Source organism: Sinocyclocheilus rhinocerous, unplaced genomic scaffold, assembly GCF_001515625.1.
Source record: "Sinocyclocheilus rhinocerous isolate Xijiao unplaced genomic scaffold, SAMN03320098_v1.1 scaffold1166, whole genome shotgun sequence".
In the NCBI taxonomy this organism is placed as follows: Eukaryota; Metazoa; Chordata; class Actinopteri; order Cypriniformes; family Cyprinidae; genus Sinocyclocheilus; species Sinocyclocheilus rhinocerous.
The window spans coordinates 831,981-854,247 of NW_015646356.1; the positions used below are offsets into that span (position 1 = coordinate 831,981).

General features: G+C 37.7%; 1 protein-coding gene and 3 long non-coding RNA genes across 4 annotated transcripts; 1 reads left to right on the plus strand and 3 right to left on the minus strand.

Moving 5' to 3' along the window:
- Window positions 1–3,370: 3,370 nt before the first annotated feature.
- Window positions 3,371–12,542, minus strand: LOC107707573 (sterol O-acyltransferase 1). Its single transcript, XM_016511640.1, has 15 exons — window positions 12,399–12,542; window positions 10,140–10,198; window positions 8,024–8,166; window positions 7,730–7,789; window positions 7,410–7,517; window positions 5,943–6,225; window positions 5,690–5,768; window positions 5,524–5,605; window positions 5,276–5,321; window positions 5,030–5,159; window positions 4,777–4,874; window positions 4,487–4,585; window positions 3,938–4,073; window positions 3,513–3,658; window positions 3,371–3,430 (listed from the first exon to the last, which is right to left on the minus strand). Exons 1-15 carry the CDS (start codon window positions 12,502–12,504, stop codon window positions 3,371–3,373), a joined length of 1,635 nt encoding a protein of 544 aa, XP_016367126.1. The 5' UTR covers window positions 12,505–12,542.
- Window positions 12,543–14,051: 1,509 nt separating this feature from the next.
- On the plus strand, window positions 14,052–14,649 carry LOC107707590 (uncharacterized). The gene is made up of 3 exons (XR_001636272.1): window positions 14,052–14,129; window positions 14,252–14,308; window positions 14,571–14,649. It is a non-coding gene; the product is annotated as an uncharacterized LOC107707590 (long non-coding RNA).
- A 4,149-nt stretch (window positions 14,650–18,798) lies between these two features.
- On the minus strand, window positions 18,799–19,412 carry LOC107707591 (uncharacterized). Its single transcript, XR_001636273.1, has 4 exons — window positions 19,357–19,412; window positions 19,221–19,274; window positions 19,117–19,134; window positions 18,799–18,846 (listed from the first exon to the last, which is right to left on the minus strand). It is a non-coding gene; the product is annotated as an uncharacterized LOC107707591 (long non-coding RNA).
- Window positions 19,413–21,032: 1,620 nt separating this feature from the next.
- On the minus strand, window positions 21,033–21,421 carry LOC107707592 (uncharacterized). Its single transcript, XR_001636274.1, has 3 exons — window positions 21,350–21,421; window positions 21,210–21,263; window positions 21,033–21,086 (listed from the first exon to the last, which is right to left on the minus strand). It is a non-coding gene; the product is annotated as an uncharacterized LOC107707592 (long non-coding RNA).
- Window positions 21,422–22,267: the final 846 nt, after the last annotated feature.

Below are 22,267 nucleotides of genomic sequence, written 5' to 3' on the forward strand. Positions count from 1 at the left end.
AGAAAAGTTTTTGTTTACATAATATATGTATGTGTACTGTGTTTATTTATTATGTACAGTATCTTACAGAAGTGAGTACACCCCTCACATTTTTGTAAATATTTTATTATATCTTTTCATGTGACAACACTGAAGAAATGACACTTTGCTACAATGTAAAGTAGTGAGTGTACAGCTTGTATAACAGTGTAAATTTGCTGTCCCCTCAAAATAACTCAACACACAGCCATTAATGTCTAAACCGCTGGCCACAAAAGTGAGTACACCCCTAAGTGAAAATGTCCAAATTGGGCCCAAAGTGTCAATATTTTGTGTGGCCACCATTATTTTCCAGCACTGCCTTAACCCTCTTGGGCATGGAGTTCACCAGAGCTTCACAGGTTGCCACTGGAGTCCTCTTCCACTCCTCCATGACGACATCACGGAGCTGGTGGATGTTAGAGACCTTGCGCTCCTCCACCTTCCGTTTGAGGATGCCCATGCTTGGCCAATCCATCACCTTTACCCTCAGCTTCTTTAGCAAGGCAGTGGTCGTCTTGGAGGTGTGTTTGGGGTCGTTATCATGTTGGAATACTGCCCTGCGGCCCAGTCTCCGAAGGGAGGGGATCATGCTCTGCTTCAGTATGTCACAGTACATGTTGGCATTCATGGTTCCCTCAATGAACTGTAGCTCCCCAGTGCCGGCAGCACTCATGCAGCCCCAGACCATGACACTCCCACCACCATGCTTGACTGTAGGCAAGACACACTTGTCTTTGTACTCCTCACCTGGTTGCCGCCACACACGCTTGACACCATCTGAACCAAATAAGTTTATCTTGGTCTCATCAGACCACAGGACATGGTTCCAGTAATCCATGTCCTTAGTCTGCTTGTCTTCAGCAAACTGTTTGCGGGCTTTCTTGTGCATCATCTTTAGAAGAGGCTTCCTTCTGGGACGACAGCCATGCAGACCAATTTGATGCAGTGTGCGGCGTATGGTCTGAGCACTGACAGGCTGACCCCCCACCCCTTCAACCTCTGCAGCAATGCTGGCAGCACTCATACGTCTATTTCCCAAACACAACCTCTGGATATGACGCTGAGCACGTGCACTCAACTTCTTTGGTCGACCATGGCGAGGTCTGTTCTGAGTGGAACCTGTCCTGTTAAACCGCTGTATGGTCTTGGCCACCGTGCTGCAGCTCAGTTTCAGGGTCTTGGCAATCTTCTTATAGCCTATGCCATCTTTATGTAGAGCAACAATTTTTTTTTTTCAGATCCTCAGAGAGTTCTTTGCTATGAGGTGCCATGTTGAACTTCCAGTGACCAGTATGAGAGAGTGAGAGTGATAACACCAAATTTAACACACCTGCTCCCGATTCACACCTGAGACCTTGTAACACTAATGAGTCACATGACACCGGGGAGTGAAAATGGCTAATTGGGCCCAATTTGGACATTTTCACTTAGGGGTGTACTCACTTTTGTGGCCAGCGGTTTAGACATTAATGGCTGTGTGTTGAGTTATTTTGAGGGGACAGCAAATTTACACTGTTATACAAGCTGTACACTCACTACTTTACATTGTAGCAAAGTGTCATTTCTTCAGTGTTGTCACATGAAAAGATATAAAATATTTACAAAAACGAACGTGAGGGACTCACTTCTGTGAGATACTGTATATATATATATATATATTAACATGTATTTTATTTTAACGCATTTTATTTCAGTTAGTTGCCAAAGCAAAATTTCTTACTTTTGTTTAGTTTAACTTAATGTCCTAAATAAACTAATAAAAATAACAAAATTAATACAGCTTCCAACTAGAAAGTGGACAATATAAAATTAAAAATGAATTAAAAATATTAATAAATAATCCTAATATAGCAATAATCTGTTTTGCTCCTAATTTAATTAATTTTTAGCTTTACCAACAGCAATGGCAAAATATAGGCTACTAATAGTCTTAATATTAAAATAATCTTTCATTTCTGCAACATGATTTAATCTGTAAAGAAATAGGCTAATATTTTAATTCACTTTTCAAGTTTGATTTTACGTGGTCAATTCACATAAAACATATTAGCCTGATATACTGATATCTTATCAATACACAACATGGTACATAGTGCATACAAGCAAACCACTATAGTCAGTTAAACTGTTTATTTGTCCATTACAGAGCATGTTGGTACAGGCTACTCACTGAACATTTCACAAGATAAAAGTTATTCGTTTAAAAATATGCCATCGGTTTAGATTATTCCAAAATATTTATAACTTTTTTGTGATGAAAATTACAGTCATCGACTATTCTAGAAATTACAACGGAACATTTACATGGCAGTTGCCATAAAGAAACAAAATCTAAAATGCTGGGTGCAGATATACAGTAGTCCTAACATTCAATTTTCCATCACCACCTGCTGGTCATCACAGTTATTGCAGGTATGTTTTTAAAATATAATACAATCTCAAACATCTTGTGGGATTGGAGAGATTATTCACTCAAAACTCTTTTTTGCACTAATAAATGCCATTCAAAATGTCGTAGACTTTATTATTACTATTTTTTTTTAAATAAATCCCCTGCATGTCACTGTACATAATTTATAACCAACAAAGGGATTGTGCTTGAAAACCATTAGTAATAATGATCACGAGTGCAGCCAGCTGCAAAACCTCAACACTTCCAAAAATCTGATACCCTATTTGGTAATAAATAAGTCCTAAAGCATGGTTTTAAATTAGTATCTAATTAGTTTAGCTCTAGGGAAAGAAAGAAAAAAACAAACATGATGTCCAAATTTCCAAAGTCCAGACTATCAGTCCAACTCTTCAAACAGTAAATAAAACTGGCAGAAAGGAGAATTTGCCCCAAATCAAAGTCATTTTAATTAAAACTCTAGGAGTAAAATGTAAGAAGTAAACTATTTTTGTGTTTCACAGCAGTATGGCACAATTTAAATCCACTGGGGTTTTAGAATTCACAACCCCGCTTGTAAACATTCTACAATTTTGTGTAGTCCAGGTTAAAATGTACCACATGTATAATCTTCCATGGCCTCTCCAGTACTGGAATAACACCACAATATCAAACACTATCTAAGAAGTGGCAGTAAACAAAACACATTTACTGTATAATCTGATCTCAACATCACAGATGCTTCTAAAAATAGAATCTCTTTAGCCAGATCAGACATAACCTAAAATAGATCGTCAAATGCTAACTAGGAATTTGAAGGGAAACAAAGACATTTTCATATTTCAAATTTTTCTACATTCTATTATGGATGTTATAATAAATATTAAATATCTAAGGCCTCTTCATAAAACATTGTCCTCATGATTATAGAGTAAGCTTGTCACTTTTCACTTCATTTGGTCAGAGTGCAAGTGGAGTACAAGTCCAGGATCGAGGCTTCAGCAAGTCTAGGAAAGAAGGCTGAGGAAACAAAAAGAAACCATGAATATATGAATAAATTCACAAACTAGATGAACCTACCAAGAACAAGCACTTTGTTTACCTCTTGAATGGGGCAGAAGCGCTGCGCGTACCACTCCTGAGAGTACAGGCAGATGAGAACACCCTGACCCAAAAACAGTGCAGTCCACATGATCACGTTCCAGATCGGCCCTTTTCTCCGGTCGTTAAGAACGAAGTTAAACACCACTAAATAGAAACATGAGTGCATTAGACACTTTCATATTCGGGCTCTGTTACATCATATAAAACGGAGTCATTTTAACCGAAGCTTAAACCAAGTCTAGGTGGTTATCTGGCATCCCAGCCTGCCCAAGCTGGTTAAATTGGTATGTTTGGATGGTTTTTGGTAGACCAGCTGCTGACCAGCTAAACGCCAGCTTGGTCAGCTGTAAAACCAGCTTAAGCCAGCTAAGACTATCTGTTTTTTCAGCAGGGACATGCTCTTGTAATAAATGAGATTCTTACTTCCAAAGCACATGAAGAGGCAGAACATGACGGGATAGAAGAAGCCAAAGCAGATGGCCAGAACGTACTCATGCACCACAGCAGACACAGTAAAAACAACCAACATGGCCGCTGCACGGAATTGCTTCTGTGCCATCTGTAGATATGGATGATCACACTTGGTTTAGCTTGATGCACATTTGGACACAATTTCACACAAATTCCAGAGTCCACGCAAATAAACCAAAAACAGACTGTTTATTGAAATACAGCACAACATAGGGCCATCGTCAAGCTCCAATCTGAAACACTGTTAACACCAATGAATTTCAGTGATTCCTGGATGATTTTTGTAAAGAGCGCACTCAAAGTGAATATATATATATAGCCAATTAAATAAAAGTAAATATTTATATAATAAAACAATTGTATACAAATTATTTTAAAAAATAAATTACAGTAATTATATAGAATATAAATTATAATTAATCAGTCAATAAATAAAGAATAACTAGAATCATTTATCTTATATTCTGTGCTCATTTTCCACATTTTCAACTGATGACTTACCCACAGGAAGTCCCTGTAGACATAGTAATAAAGCCAATCATGTACTACAACATTCCATGTGCGGTAATAGTTAGCAAATGAAGTGGAGTTCCACCAGTCCTAGAGAAAAAGCACATTATTCAATTAACAATTGTATAATGGCAACAATTTAGCATTAATCTTTTTTTTCAATAAAACAAATTTGGTCATGTGGAACATGAAAAATAACACTGCAGTATAAAGCCTAAAAGATCGAAGGGTCTATATTTGTAAAAATTAAATACAGGGCACATTTTGGTGCTGTCTGTTACCTTATAAAACATTCTGTCTCCAAACCGTAGCATTTCAGCAAATGCATTAAGCCAGCAATGCAGAAAGGCAAAAAATGCCAAGAAAAGCACCAGCACTCCTATGGATATAGGACAACGCCATTACACAAACTGCATTTATTTGTGCACTTTTTTTATTACATCTGTGTCTTCTTCAGTGTGTAGACTTCTTATCAGTATAAAGGTATCTAAAGATGTGCTAAATTAAAAAGTGGCTGTCCTGTCGACATTCTACCTGGCAGTATAGAGTTGAAGACACACAACACCATGGCCCTCAGGTCAAAGAGCTGCATACTGATACTGCGGAACTGAGGGATACACAGCCGCACAAATATGTAATATGCATAAAACAAACAGCCGAGCACCTGGAATGACACAGAAAAAAAAACATATTCAAGATCTCAACATAACATTTACCAAGTCTTGACATAAATGTTTATAAAAATCACAACTTAAACATGTACTCTTTTAAAGAGCCCACCTGCGAAAACTTTGTAGCCACATAACCCCACCGAATACATGGATTTCTACAAGGACAAAGTAACATAAGTGAAATCAAAACTGAATACATTTTTATTTATTACTTTTATACATGCTATTTCTATGAAAACAGATACCAATACACTGCTAAAACTTTTAGCTTAATATTAAATAAATAAATAAATAAATGTGTGTGTGTGTGTGTGTGTGAAACATTTAATTTTTATACATATAAGTATATTTTCTTACCGTGGATAATTGTCTCTGTATATCAGGGTGGGTGCAAAGAGAAAGTAAATGTACTGGGTGAATTGAGGTACAGCTAACGAATCTGAAAAAAAGAAAGACAAAATAAAATGTAAGTTTTTGTAATTTTACTTCTATGAAGTTACTAACATCTAAGTAAGGATCTTACTTGCTTTGTTTCGTTGTAAGGATCGCACTCTTGGCACATTTTCCCTGATGAAAGAGTGAGCCTTCATTATCAGGCGCACCTGTTTAAAACAGACAATAGCAACAACTAGATTGAGCAGTGAAAGTAAACACCTTCAAATATTATTAGACTTCTAACTAGTATCAAATTCAAATAAACACATTAAAGCAGAAAACAAAGCATCCAATAATCAACAGTGATATAACAAAATCCTGTTGCTATGGTTACTCAGTACCTGTTCTAGAATGAGTATGAAGCATGAAGCAGGGGGAAGGCCGTTCTTCAGCACCACATATGTGGGCAGGAAACCCAAACACAGTCCCTGGTACAGCAGCAAGAGAGAACCGGCCAGCGCTGTCCATAAGGCCCGATGGTTTGACGTGCGGTAAACACTAGCCCAGACACTGAGCAATACATACGGAACCACAAGCGTGGACAGGAACATACACATCCACGTGACAACCACTAGGGGGAACTGGCCAAACACGTACACCAACAGATCAAACTCAAGTACCAGTCTAGAGAGAGCAAGGAATAAAGATTTTTGCAGCTTACACAATTTAGTAAATCTCCTTTTATTGTCTTACTTTACTCCAAGTAACACTGAAGGTACATGATAAACTAATGAGAAAACACTTTTGAATCTTTTTGCATGCATTTTAGAGCAGGTTTTGATGAAGTCGTCTGAGACATTAATATTAATTAGCTTGTGCTGAAATTGCCAAATAATTTTCCTAGGCTATCCAGTAACATTACATAAGAAACTAAAATGTGTACCATCAAATTATTACTAAAAATTAAATACATAAAATCATTTTAAAATAGTTAAGAGCATATTACTTTCTCAATTCTCAATACATTATATTTCAGTCTGGTAAAATCACTGATTATAAAACGGATAGTTCCAGTCCTTGATTATGATTGGCTGAGCCACGTTCAAAGCTGTTGTAAATTACTCTACAAACATACACCTTTGTTTACGTTTGTCTGTTGCTTGGCAACCACTTTGTTGCAACCACAACTGATTCTGAGGAACTACATTGCTTGGTGGAAGAATACTGTTTTTATTAATATCATTACACTTTATTTGCTCTGTTTTATTTTGTGAAACCTTACTACGTATATGGAATAACCGTTTTATAAAAGCAATAAGCCCAGCGAAGCTGTGGTTTACAGTGAATTTATAACAGCTAAGGGGGTTTCCGCTTCGCGGCGTGCCTAACAACGCCGCTTAGCTGTTATAAATTCACTGTAAACCACGGCTTCTTGGGGCTTATTGCTTTATTTGTTAATTATTTTTGTTCACATAACATGTCATTTTATTTCATAACTTTATCCTTACACCAGCTAGAATACACTAACTGTAAACATGTTACATGTGTGAAGATGTTTTTAGTTTAGTTTTCTTGAGTGAGAATTAACATTTAAATAACATAAAGAGCTAAAACTATTCAAAATTCTAACACATATCAGAAATGTACTTTTAACACGAGCCAGAGGAAGTATGCATTGAATACATTGTGCATTGGCTTGCGAAGACAAAATATATCTTCTCATATTTTGGCAAAAACAAAACCATTATGCATTTATGAAACCACACTGTTGGCAAGGTCAGAACCTCAACATTTAAAACAAGGCTGCAGCTTAAAAAACTGAAGCAGAACAGATTCCAAAAGTGTTTATGAACAGTGAATGTTCTAACCTGCCCTCATCGATGAAATCCACGACAAGCGTGCTGAAGATGAAGAGGATGAGGAGGGCGATGAACATGTGATAGATGGTGCGAATGTGGTTCACCTCAAACAGATCACTGCAGAAAAATCATGTAATAAGCACTATTACTTTACAAATATTCATAAGCAGTACAACCATATGTTTCTCGTCTTCCTAATTAAACACTAAATTAACCAAATTTCATAAACTGTGCTACAACAAACAGGTTTATTAAAGTCAGCTAATCTGACCACAGACAGAAACAAATCTCAGATTTTACACATATCAGCAAGATCATCCATGACTTACTCTAACAGGGATCGACGGATCACGAACTGCTTGCTTTGGCTTTGGGAAGGTCGTGTATGCCTACGTGAGCAGAGAGGAAGATAAAACGGGTTAGACAACAGAATAAAAAAGGCTAAAAGAATGTGAGATAAAAGCACTATGCTGATAAGACTGGCACGCTAGTCATGTGATAAGATCAGACAATGAAAAAGAAATCACAAATGCAGATTTGAATGACAGTAAAAGAGAAGAGAGTGAAGTGTACTAGCCAGCTGTGGCACTCATTGCGATTCGATTTGTGCATGCTTTCAGTACCTGAGTTTGCTTTTCTCCTTATCTGAGAGAGGAAAGACTGTGCTCACATGGGACGAACCCAGACTGGCAGACTCCTCTATCAGACTGTCCATGAATTCATTGACTTGAGTGTCGAACTGCCTCATCAGGTCTGCCTTCAAATGCTGAAAACAAATAGCAAAACAGTAAAGACACAGAACAGCTAGTCTCTTCTAAGGAGGGTCTTACAAACAAGAACAGAAGGTTTGCAGAAGGTCTTATGAAGCGCTACACATCATATCCTCAAGATAAGAGTAATTCCGCCAGAGAATCAGGTCTCATGTGACAACTCAAGCTGTCATGGTCATGTCTTTTTGACTGCAGCTGCTCTTAATGGAGACAAATGAAGGTCTTGTATCTCAAAGAAACTTTTACGGATACTAAATTCGATCACAGACTGAACTGAGACTGAACTGATGACGCAATACATCGGAGGTCTGTAATTCGAATAAATTCTAAAGTTCAATCATTTGACAAAATGTCTTTTTAGGGAAGTCTTTAGAAGATATATGTGTTACAAAAAAGGACATTATATTTTCCCAAACCTCACCGCCCCTGGCTGACAACCACATCCTTCCCTATTCTGTCTGCATTTCCTGTAACCTTTACAAGCGCTTACATCAAGCAGCGTAAAACAATCTAAAGCATGAAACAATGTTTGACCCCTAAAAACAAAGTCAAAAAAGTCCAATTTAAAAAATACCTTTTAGTCTGAATCTATTAAAAAAATATTGTTTTAGTCTGAATCTATTAAATTATTCAGTAATAATTATACAATTCCAATGATGATTTGAATACACTTGAATACACCATAAATATTAAAATAATAAATATTTTGATATTTTAAATCTTACACACACGTTTTTTACAGTTCACATGATGATTTGAATACACTTGAATACACAATAAATATTAAATAATAAAATATTAAATATTTAGATATTTTAAATCTATTGTCATGTGGCCAGCAAATCATAAAAAAATAAATATTCTCACAAAGAATCTGTAGACACAATGTGTCAAGATCAGATGTTTTAAAAAAAAACATCTGATCTTGACACATGTTGCGAGGACACAGCTGTATGTGTTACTATGCGTGAAAGTTCCAAAACGGAAGCTGTAGAACTAATAGAACGTGATGACACAGCAGAACTCATCCACAATATCCACATTGACCGCCACAAATATCCACCGCCCCCTGCCATCAGCTCCCGCGTCTCACACACAGGAGCGCGACTTCAGAGCTAGATTTAGCAACTTTCAGACGCTTTTACCCATAGAATATATATATACTGACAAACCTAGCGACTTTTTTGGATAAACCTTAGCTATGATTCAGTTGGAAGATGTCGCCAGTGCTGCCCCGCGAGCGCGAGGTCCGACTCTCCCGGCGCAGTGTCGTCTCTCTCGGCGTCTGTTCTGTGCAGTGAGCGGCAGAGAAGCATCGCTTTCAGCTGGCCGTACCACAGCCGACTCGTCAATAAATGAGTACAAAACAGCGTTTCCTAGCACCTGTCGCTTACTGACTGTTTGGAATTATAAATATGAATATTTTTTTTGTGACTGAGACGCAGGCAGTGCGCTGCATGAGACAAAAAAGTAATATAGCCAGAACCAAAATGCACTCATGTGTATTCAAGGGGTATTACATTGCAAGATTACCTGTCATGTGCTGTAAGCAACACATTTAACTAACCCACTAACAGGTACTAAACATTTTTCATTGAGCAAAACCTGCTGCCTGCTAAAGAGCCTGATGAACAAGAACAAAGCAGAGCAAACATTCAGAGATGCTAAAGAAAACAAAAGCTCTGTCAGTTTTACACGGATCAAAATCACAAGAATAAGCATTGCATTTAAATCATTGAAAGGATTTAGTCAAGCCAAAGGTCACGCTTGAACGTTTAGGATCTGTTAATCTGTGACATAATATGTGATAATACAGATAATCTGTGATATTGATAATACTGATAATCTGTTACAATACAGTGATAACGAACAAGATTTGCACACATACGACATTTAACACTGTTGCATTCATTGTTTTGATATTTGATTTCCTTTAAAACAAGAAAAAAAGTACTAAGAGCCATCCTACCTCAGCTTTCTTCTTCAGCTGTAGTTTTGCGCTGATAATGTGCTCCACTTCCACTGTTCCTGAAATGAGACATCAGTACAGTTCTCTCATGAATGCTCACAACTACACACAGATGGAGCAGGTCATTCTGGACACGTATCCTGGTTACCATACCACTAATCTTTAACTAATCTAACATAATGCAAACAGAATACCTGCATCCGTTAGAGACAGATTAGTAACAGAAGAGACGGCGATTCATACAACCCTACTGTACATTAACATAAATAAGGACACTGACATCACAAAAATGCTCTAAAAAGCACTGAAAACTCATTTTATAATGATAAAATGCACTAAGATGCCATCAAAAAAAGTCACCACATGTATATAATCAAAAAAGCGAATTAATTTTTTCAGTAGACTGTAGTCCGCAGGTTTTAAAGGGGTCATATGATGTTGCTAAAAAGAACATTATTTGGTGTATTTGGTGCAGCGGCCGGCGGGATTGAGAACGGCGCGGCCGGCGGGCTTGCGGCAACCACTATCCGGCGATCCACAGCGCGAAGTTAATGTATTTCCTCAGCGACCAGCACGGATCAGCTCTAGGCATGACGAAGCGGATATCGTCCTCTTTTGGAAGACCAAACAAAGTAGTTTCGCTTTCACAACGAAACACACAGCGTCTCGACATGGCAGCAGCAACAATACTACTATTCAGCAACTACTATACTATTCAGTATAAATACAAATATTTCATCGCTATATTATTGAAGACTAAAAAAGAGTCACTTTCATTTAGGAAAGAGAGAGTTTACGTTAGGAAAGATGGATACATATGTCAAAGCCAATGAATGGACTAGACTTACGACAAAAGTTTCAAAATGCAGTTAAAGTTTTAAAATGCAGTAAAAAGAAAGACAGCGCCGCAACAGCTGAAGTCTGTCTACACTGGACGCGACAAAGCGACCGTTGAAAATCATTTGAAATTTGTGTCAGTATGTCATAAATAGAACGCAGCAGCAGTTTACTGTCGGGAATTTGCCGCATCCAGTGTAGACAGCATAGGTTCTATTGTATTTTGTCGCGTCGTGCCGCTCGCGTCCGGTGTAGACACGGTGTAAATGTAGAACTTGATGACTTTTGACAAAAAGCACTACATTATATTCCACTGAAAACCCTAAAATTATTTCACGAGTTCGCACTAACATATAATATGATTGAGCAATTAGTAGCATATTTGGCGTGCTGTCCAGAGGGAGGGCTCCAAGCTCGGGATAGAGCCCGAACCCAGAGAACCCCCCCCCATCCATCCCAAAAATGGGATGAAATTAGATTAAGAGTGAGGTGTTGGGGTGGAGGCGGTGTTAAGGTGCAAGCTCCACCTGGGCCAGACTGATTGATTATCTGATCGTGCTCCTCCCGAACCTTGTTAACCTTGTTAAGGCCAGACTGATTGATTATCTGATCGTGCTCCTCCCGAACCTTGTTAATGAAACATCGTATAAGATATTTAATTTCAAAAACACACACTAACTCAAATGCGACACTGTGAAGCATTAACCTGAATCTATCTGACAGTGAGGTTGCACAATAAAACACTACTCTAGAAATTTCAGTGTCATCATGTCAGAGTTAATGGGGTTAATGGGATCATTGATAACCGTACTGGGCAGGACAATGGCAATTTCTCAATCAGGTCACACTGCAAATACTGCAAATCTCTGTTCATCCCAGAATTAACCTTAATGGTTTCACTAATGTAACATGAATGTGTCATGGCCATTGTTTCCTCATTCTTCTTTAATGCATATATGATTACACAGCTCAATTAAGACCTCAATACAAGCAAGGTTATTATTGCAAATTAAAAACCTTTTACTTTAAGGAAAATTAACATTTAGTTTATAATATACCTATTTTCTACCACATAAAGATCAATTATATTATTTTCCCACTGAAAACTCCTAAACAGACTGGGCAAAGAGAAAAAAAAATCTCTTGTTGAGCCTGCAAATGAATAATATCAAAGGTATGTACTCTTTTATATGACAGAGCCATACAAATGATAGGTTGTACAAGCAACGTAAATAGTAAGGACACTAAGTGAAACATGTTGCAACTGATTCCAGTGGGTCAGAGTTGAATGACCTACATTAGAACTAACAAAAGAAAAACTCTCTTCATTAGAATCTTAAAGTGACTGTTTTGCATCTGCCTAATTTGAATGCTCTGCACTTGGAGGATCAGGGCTTTTTTTGTTTAGTGATTCAGTCTCACCATTACTGGGGCAGGACACCTCTCCTGTGCCATCCTGGTCTGATGAAGGAACCACCTTATGAGACCCCCTGCGACTGCGTGGGGCGCCAGCACCCTCATTCACCATCCTGCTGCTGAAAACCCAACACCAAGAACAAACGTGATCCTTCTTCAACAGGTAAATAATTTCATTCATCACCATTTAAATTACAGAATTCTAAGAATGCTATATTATCTTGATTGCATCAATTAGATCATTTTAAACTTACTAGTAAGATTTTAATTGAATTTTAAAAGTAGTCATTCTGGCCAGTCATTGAATATGACAAAGAAAAAAAATTCTGTAATTAGCGAGAAGATTTTTATTAGTTAGTAACTAAGAAATAAGCAAGATTATCTGAGATTATCTATCCTTGTGAAACTGTAACTGGTATCAGAATAACTTGCATACAGTACTAGTCAGAATAAGTGAGCAGTTGAAATCTGAACCACAGATTCCATAAAAATCAATAAACAAAAATGTTCAAAGGAATACCCTACTTGTCACTATTAGGATAGTTACTAGTAGCAAAGGGAAAAGTACTGTAAGTGATAAACTTAACGAATACTAGTCAATATTTAATTACTTTTTGGAAATAAGTATTAGTATGAGAGCAGTGGCTACAGAGGAACAGCGCCCCCACCAGATCCCAGACCATGAGCACATCTCCCTCCAGAGGGCACTGTTCATTCAGGTATTTGCCCATGCTTAGTTAAATGCTGCCCTCTGAAGTTATGAAAAAGATCTCTTAAAGGGCTCATCAGATGAAAATCTTAACTTTTTCTGTGTTTAAGTGCTATAATTGTGTGTCTGGTGCATCTACCAACTCAGAAAACATGAAAGAACCCAGTAAGTTTGGTTTTGTAAGCCTTTCTCTGCAAGCATGTGAGAAAATGAGCCGATCAGATTTCTCTCCCCCTCTGACGTAGGAAGGGGTTCTTATTATAATATTACCGCCCATTAATCTGCACGTTTCCACCCACGGCACTTAGCCGCCATTGTTGTTTTCACAAGCGACAGCGGTGTACATGTTCTGATGCAAAAGTCCGCAGAAAACATGCTAAATGTTCTGTTGTTGGCTGCACAGATGAACACAAATAATTATTTCACGAGTTCGCACTAACATATAATATGATTGAGCAATTAGTAGCATATTTGGCGTGCTGTCCAGAGGGAGGGCTCCAAGCTCGGGATAGAGTCCGAACCCAGAGAACTCCCCCCATCCCCCATCCATCCCAAGAATGGGATGAAATTAGATTAAGAGTGAGGTGTTGGGGTGGAGGCGGGATGTTGGAAAACTGTCGTGGAACAGAGGTAAGTTGGCTGTATATATATGTATTGTGCTTGTTAAGGTGATTAGCTGACGAGCTCCACCTGGGCCAGACACTCACACTAACTCAAATGCGACACTGTGAAGCATTAACCTGAATCTATCTGACAGTGAGGTTGCACAATAAAACACTACTCTAGAAATTTCAGTGTCATCATGTCAGAGTTAATGGGAATGTCTGCATCATTGATAACCGTACTGGGCAGGACATGGCAATTTCTCAATCAGGTCACACTGCAAATCACATGGCAGTCTGTTCATCCCAGAATTAACCTTAATGGTTTCACTAATGTAACATGAATGTGTCATGGCCATTGTTTCCTCATTCTTCTTTAATGCATATATGATTACACAGCTCAATTAAGACCTCAATACAAGCAAGGTTATTATTGCAAATTAAAAACCTTTTACTTTAAGGAAAATTAACATTTAGTTTATAATATACCTATTTTCTACCACATAAAGATCAATTATATTATTTTCCCACTGAAAACTCCTAAACAGACTGGGCAAAGAGAAAAAAAAATCTCTTGTTGAGCCTGCAAATGAATAATATCAAAGGTATGTACTCTTTTATATGACAGAGCCATACAAATGATAGGTTGTACAAGCAACGTAAATAGTAAGGACACTAAGTGAAACATGTTGCAACTGATTCCAGTGGGTCAGAGTTGAATGACCTACATTAGAACTAACAAAAGAAAAACTCTCTTCATTAGAATCTTAAAGTGACTGTTTTGCATCTGCCTAATTTGAATGCTCTGCACTTGGAGGATCAGGGCTTTTTTTGTTTAGTGATTCAGTCTCACCATTACTGGGGCAGGACACCTCTCCTGTGCCATCCTGGTCTGATGAAGGAACCACCTTATGAGACCCCCTGCGACTGCGTGGGGCGCCAGCACCCTCATTCACCATCCTGCTGCTGAAAACCCAACACCAAGAACAAACGTGATCCTTCTTCAACAGGTAAATAATTTCATTCATCACCATTTAAATTACAGAATTCTAAGAATGCTATATTATCTTGATTGCATCAATTAGATCATTTTAAACTTACTAGTAAGATTTTAATTGAATTTTAAAAGTAGTCATTCTGGCCAGTCATTGAATATGACAAAGAAAAAAAATTCTGTAATTAGCGAGAAGATTTTTATTAGTTAGTAACTAAGAAATAAACAAGATTATCTGAGATTATCTATCCTTGTGAAACTGTAACTGGTATCAGAATAACTTGCATACAGTACTAGTCAGAATAAGTGAGCAGTTGAAATCTGAACCACAGATTCCATAAAAATCAATAAACAAAAATGTTCAAAGGAATACCCTACTTGTCACTATTAGGATAGTTACTAGTAGCAAAGGGAAAAGTACTGTAAGTGATAAACTTAACGAATACTAGTCAATATTTAATTACTTTTTGGAAATAAGTATTAGTATACTACTAAGATAAAAAAAAAAGACCCTAGTTAGTTAATAGAATAAACGTTAAAATGGCTTACCACACAAATGCAAATACATTACACTAAATTAGCTAACTGAGTTGATGCTGGGCTGTCATTTTTGAGGGGGTTCAACTATTCGTCTGTATTTAGAACTAGCTTAAAACGACACTAAATATACGCACGAAACTCAATACGCTTATTGTACACAAACGATATTCATTTACCAGAAAATGTTTTCGACAAAATAGTGTCTGTTTTACAGGCTCCGTTTAAGAAAGACCAAAAAACAACGTTTAGATCACTTACTTGTGCTTCTTCCTCAATACACACGTGTGCAATAATCAATTCAGCTTTCTGAAGACAAACTCTGTGAATGTTGACGCTGGCTACGCCGTATGATTGAACGAGATCAGCAGCATCAATCACACCTCATTGCATCAGGCCTGTTGAAATCAACTGAAACAACAGGCGCTCGTTCTCTACCGGGGGCGGAGTCTGCTTTGAAACGACATCTGATTGGACGAGCGGCTAAATGTACAGTAACAGTATCAATACCTTACAGCGTTGCCTGGTTTATGTAATGACTGGTTATCTCTCTCTTCTCAAAGATGTAATGTGTGGAATAAATATATGAATCTCAAAACCCTTCAAGAATATATGCCCAGGTCATATTTCACCCCAAATACAAATGTGTCAAATGATGTGGTTATAGTTCTGACTAGTTTTAATTATGTGTCTTATGTTAAATGATAAAATATTGTAAGTTACCTTTGTGAACACTACATATATGATACGGAAGTAAAGTGAGGATGTATAACTGTAAAAGGGCAAAGTACATTGTACTAACAGCTTATGGAGAATGAAGACATTATATGGTTAGATCCTGATCTAGTCACTACTGCTCATTGATGCCCCAAGTTATTTATTAAACACATTCAAATTCACTAATGTATGTGAAATGATGCCTAGTTTTAAATGCAGTAAAAAAAATTTTTTTTTTAAATAATAAAAAAAAGCAATTATTTATCCAGGGTTGTTTATTGCATCATTTAGGAAGATGGCAAAAATACAGAGAATTTCATGACATTTCTCATGAAGAAACAGAACATTTCTGCAATATATAAAGTACAAATGCCCTATAGGGTTTTATTTTTTTTATATCAGTTAATAAAAAAAGGCACCGTGTAAAGGTTTAATATATGAACTTTTCCTCCATAAATTCTTACAACCTTACATAAATAAATCATTACGAACACTCACAACCCACTGACACACAACAAGTCTAAATAAATGTACATGCTCTCATACACACACAGTTTTTGCACCACTTTCAGTGTACCAGAAATCTGAATAATATAAACCCGGAGAACAAATTCACTAATCATAAATCTACCTTACATTATTATACAATATTCAAAAGTCTAATTGTAGCATATGTCCTGGGAACAATGCACTCCTCCCAGGTGCTCTGTGAATGGAATCTACTTTTGGAAAGATGCTATAAAAAAGCACAAATGTCCAAGGACGATGCTCGGATCTCCTTCCCAGGTTTCTCCTCCACCCTGCAAAAGAACATCTCTTATGGGAAGGAGTTGTAGGTCTCCTCCGTGGAGCTCCGAATTCCCAAGAACCCTCACCTGTGCTGTTACCTGCAAAGATAAGGCAGGGAAAATACCCGGTGACCTCCTGTTATGGAATAGTTTTACTTTAGTTATAGGGTTTGGATGTGCCTTTTTTTGTAAACTTCTCATTTAGAAAAGCTGTTGTCACGTGTCCTACACTAATTACAGATTGCTTCTAACCTCACAACCATGTTGTGATATGAGAACATGGGATGGATGGATTTCTTCATTGGAGTCTCCCCATAAGCGTAACACTCTCTTAGTGGTATCCTGGTGTTTAGCAGTGGGGCTGTGTTTTTCAAAACATGTCAGGGTGATGCTTTGTGTGGCAGAGGTACTGTGTAACCATCAGTGTTGGGGAGTAACTAGTTACATGTAACGGAATTACGTAATTTAATTACAAAATAAAAGTAATTGTAATCAGTTACAGTTACTAAGATAAAATATGTAATTAAATTACAGTTACTTATGAAAATGTTAAGGATTACAAAGGGGGTTACATCTGCATTTTAAGTAGGGTAACTTGTAATCTGTAACCTATTACATTTCCAAAGTAACCTTCCCAACACTGGTAACCATAGGAATCGCAGTTGGACAACATCGAGATCTCTGTACTCAAACTGTGGAGAGCAATAATCAGATACCTGCTATTCTTAATAAAAATGATATTCACAGCACTGTTTCCATAGAAACAAAAAACCCACCATGTTAGTAAATGAACAAGAAATTACATCAGCTTATGAAATTCAGCAAGATCAGTCATTTACCTTGAAGCCTCTGTGAAGCTCGCTAAACCACTTTTTAGATCTGTCCGCTGATGGCCACATCCCTGAAATCTGACAAAATCACCGCAAATATAAACACAAATATAGTGTTATATTCAATATAACAGTATATCTACACAAAACAACTATAAATGTTATTCTGTGTGACATGCTGGCACATTTCATAAAAATAAAAGCTTCCATGGTTCCATTAAGAACCTTAAACGTACAAGGAAGCTTTCCATTCCACAGAAGATTCTTTATATTTTAAAAAAGGCTTCTTTAGATAATTAAATTGTTCTTCACACTAAAGAAAAAAATGGTTATTTTAAGAACTGTTTACTGAAAGGTTCTTTGGGAAACCAAAAATGGTTCTTATGTGGCATCACTTTGAAAATCCCTTTTTGAAGTGTAATAATAATAATGGGCAATAAATATCTTCCAGTTTTTAAATCCCACTTTTGTCCATCTCAGAGTAAAGAAAAACATCAGTTTATATGTCTTAGAATCACCAAAGGAGAGTGACTGTGAAAATCCACAGGAGACACACAAGTTAGACCACCAGCAGTAAAATTACAGAACACATGGAGAGCATCAAATGGACATCCGTGGTTTGGATCAACTTAGTAGTGCCCTATAAACAGAACAATAGTAAATTAAATGTCCACTCTATGATTTCATTTTTTAAAAACAAGAGCCATATTTTTGGGTCTGATGTCTGCTCACCATCTCTGAGGTGAGGCTGGATGAGACGGAGTTCTCTGCAGGTGGTTGCTGGGTTGTCTTTGGTGCCTTGCAAGTGGCTATTTTCCTCAATCTCTTCTTCAGGGTCATCAAATCGAGACTTTCTGGATAATGACCTTGCTTTCTGAAAAGAATGTGCAAAGACAATTGATCAATATATTAAAACCTTCATCTTAGGTCTTGCTGCTACCCAACCCCACATTTCCCTCTATATTTGACATATCTCAACAAACCAAGGTTGACTGCTTGAGTTTGTACCAACATTTTGTGATCCTCTTCTTGGAGCATGAAGTTGAGCATGATGCCCTGGTATCTGTTGGGGCGGGAATACCTGGTTTTCCCTTGTGAGATGGTGAGAGTGAGCCAGAATATAAGATTAAGACACAATCTCTTAAAAAGGAATAAAATAAGTATGACATTAAAGTTAAAGTGTGAAATTAAAGTCACAGGCAGGAAAACTATTCCACAAGTCCTCTCTGACCTTTCATACCTTTCTGTCCTGATATTCCCTGAACTCCTTTCATACCCTGTTGATATAAACAATACTTAAGAAAGCACATTTAACTCCATTAAGCTTAATATACTTGAGGTCAAATCATATTTCAAATCCCATATTTTCAATGTTTCAGTGTCACCCTACTGAACATTGCCATTTAAATACTGCATGCCGGGGCACTGCAGGTCAGTTTGACTCTAATAAGATCTGTATCTATACTGTACCTACCTGGTTCAGGTACAGGGCAAAGATAAGCAGAGCTATATAAAATTACAACCACACCTGCAATTTCAGTACACACCTTCCTTCCAGTTGGACCCTGTAGAGCAAAACAAGAAACTGTGTCATCTATGCCATTGTTCTAAAGCAGATAAAGCTGGTCAATGAGTTTACAAAGAGACATACAGGTAAACCAGGGAATATTTTGCCACCAGGAGGCCCACGAGCACCAGCTTCACCCTGCAACAACAAATAACATATGAATAAAGAATCAAAAGTTCACAGTAAATAGGTCCCCAAATTACAGCAGGCAGTTATTTACCTGCATGCCTTGCGGTCCAGGCCGTCCCTTGAACCCTGGAGCACCTTGCTTTCCCTGCAAGATGAAATAAAACATTCCTAACTACTGAAAAAAAAGCAACTGGTTGTTTTTTTGATGTGCTTTCTATGTTTCATTTGAACTTACCTTTTCTCCTGGTGGTCCGCTGGGCCCTTGCAATCCTCTAATACCAACATGGCCCTGTAAATCACATTAATGAGCAATGAGCAAGGCCTTGAAGTGACCAATATGATCAAAACTTTGCTGAAAAACCAGCTGTACACAATCTACTACGTGCTTTCTGTCATCTGATTGACAGTTCATACTTTTAGTATAATTCCAATTAGCCTACATCTAACTTTTTGGCCACCGAAATATCAGCTACTGCAACAAATTGCATATTTTTGCTTAGTTTGGGCCTCTGAATAAAACTGGGGTGATTTTTCTTACTATTATTTCATATGTTAGAAGCTAAAACAATTGTCTATAGTCAATGGATACAGTGATACCTTTGGTCCCTTTAGTCCAACATCTCCCTTTTCACCTTGAAGACCCAGAATCCCCTAAGTTTTAACAAAAAAAAAATAACTTTATAAAATTAAAATCCTTATGGATTGTAGAAGGCAAAACAATGACTTTGATTTGATTACCTTTGGTCCTATCAGCCCAGTGGGTCCTGGTTTCCCTTTGGGTCCTACAGCGCCCTGTGATGAAAAGGCTGGTAAATTGACTCTAGTAGGAACCATTTATTTAAGAGACAGAGAGGAAATTACCTTTGGTCCAGGTAGTCCTTGACTCCCTTGCAAACTCGGTGTTCCTGGGGCACCGTTTGAATTTGTTTTTGAAACCATGCCACAAGTCATGACCATAATATAAAACCAACATGCTTTATAATAAATTATTCAAATAGTCTGTATAAAACAAACTTACTTACAGCACTACCTGGAGGACCTGGTTTCCCCGGAGGTCCTCGGAAACCAATGTCACCCTGCAAGTTATACAGTAAGGTAGTAAATGCTCATGTTCATGCTAAATCTGCCATATTTACCATAAAGCAATTAGGGCCCAGATCACCCTAGTAACTACATAGCAAATATTCAGAACACCCTAACAACTGCATAATAACAACCCACAACACCCTAGCTGTAACATGGCTGTTTCAGAATGAGGGAAAGCAGGACCCAGATGCAAACATAAACATAAATCCAGGCAAGAGCAATCCAAACGTGGGCAAGGAAAACAGAACTGACAACAAACACACGATTCATCCATGTAGAACAACACCAGACAATGAACAGAGAAAACACAGGGGTATAAATAAACAAGGGGTAACAAGCTTAACAAGATAACAAGACACACCTGGGGGAACTAATCAAGGAGGAACCAACAAACAACCAAACTACAAACTGACTACAAAACACACAGGAAACAGGAAATGACATAAAAGTCCAAACAACACAGGCAACATGTAAGACTAGCATTGAGTTTGCATTGGTAAGCACTACTATAAAATGTAAATAAAAGGAAGCTACTCACTGGGTCGCCTTCAGTGCCTATAACTCACAGCAATTTATCTGTACCACTACGTCCCTTAAATAGAGTTAGTGTAAAAGTCAATCATGTTTGGCACAATCATAAAATAGTCAGAAGGTTTAGACATTTGTATTTGGGATACTTGCTGGCTTTCCAGGTAGACCAGGATTACCATGTTTCCATTTTGGTCCTTGAGGTCCCTAGACAATAATACATCATATGCATGACATTTTTATTTGTTTGTGTAGGCGAAATATGAAATAATACCAATAAAGTTGCAGATTATCAAGACAATAAAAGCCAAAAAAAATGCATGAACCCACTGGCTTTCCTGCAACACCTTTACTTTCTCTCCTTCTAGGAGAACCGCTCATCCTCTGTGTGAAAGAATCACAAAAACAACTGGTGAAGACATTAAATGACCAGATTAAATGAGACGTCTATAAAATACTGAGCCACTGACTTTTGGCCCTGGTTGACCCTTGACTCCTTTTTCCCCTGAAGGCCCTGAAGATCCTGGTTTTCCCTTTAGACCCACAGCTCCTGGCTGCCCCATTGGCCCCTAGACAGGAGCGTAGATCATTTAGATATGTTAACACTGTCCATTTGAGCATAATGTATGCCAGTGTGAAATGCCTTTGTCCTTTTTTTAATAGCAAATGCTTCATATTTTGTTCTTTAGATTGGAAACAAATCTGGTTGTAAAGTGTTATCTCACCATTCTGCCTCTTGTTCCAGGCTCTCCTTTCTTCCCACTTGGGCCTGAAACACCCTGTAAACAACATGCAAAATTCAACAAATTCAGGTCAGTAAGACCAGACAACATTTTCTAAATAATGCATACATACCATTGATCCAATCTTCCCAGGGCTGCCTGGATTCCCTTTAACTCCAGGTTCTCCCTGCAGGGGACAAAAACAACAGATGCACTTACTCATACGATGGTGTAACAGAGCATACCAGACATCAGTAAAAAAAAATAAAAAAAATAAAAACATACTTTTGGTCCAAGTTTTCCACTTTGTCCAACAAATCCTTTTTTTCCTGGCAAACCCTAAATTTGAATGGAATAAATTAATGTCAAATGTATATCCAAAAATACACAATAAATCAAACCTAACTTACCGGTAACCCAATAGCACCATTTGGACCTGGCGGCCCATTTGTTCCTGCCTCGCCCTATGATACCCATAGAACATTGAAATAAACAAAATAAATATATTTCTTCATAGGCTTCATTAGCTGTAAAAGAGGAAGTGGTACCCACAACAAGTCCACGTAGACCTTTGTCGCCTTTTTCACCAGATTTTCCCATGTTCCTTCCAGGACCATACTTTCCTACCAACCCAGAGTAACCTCTCATACCTGTCTGACCCCGAGT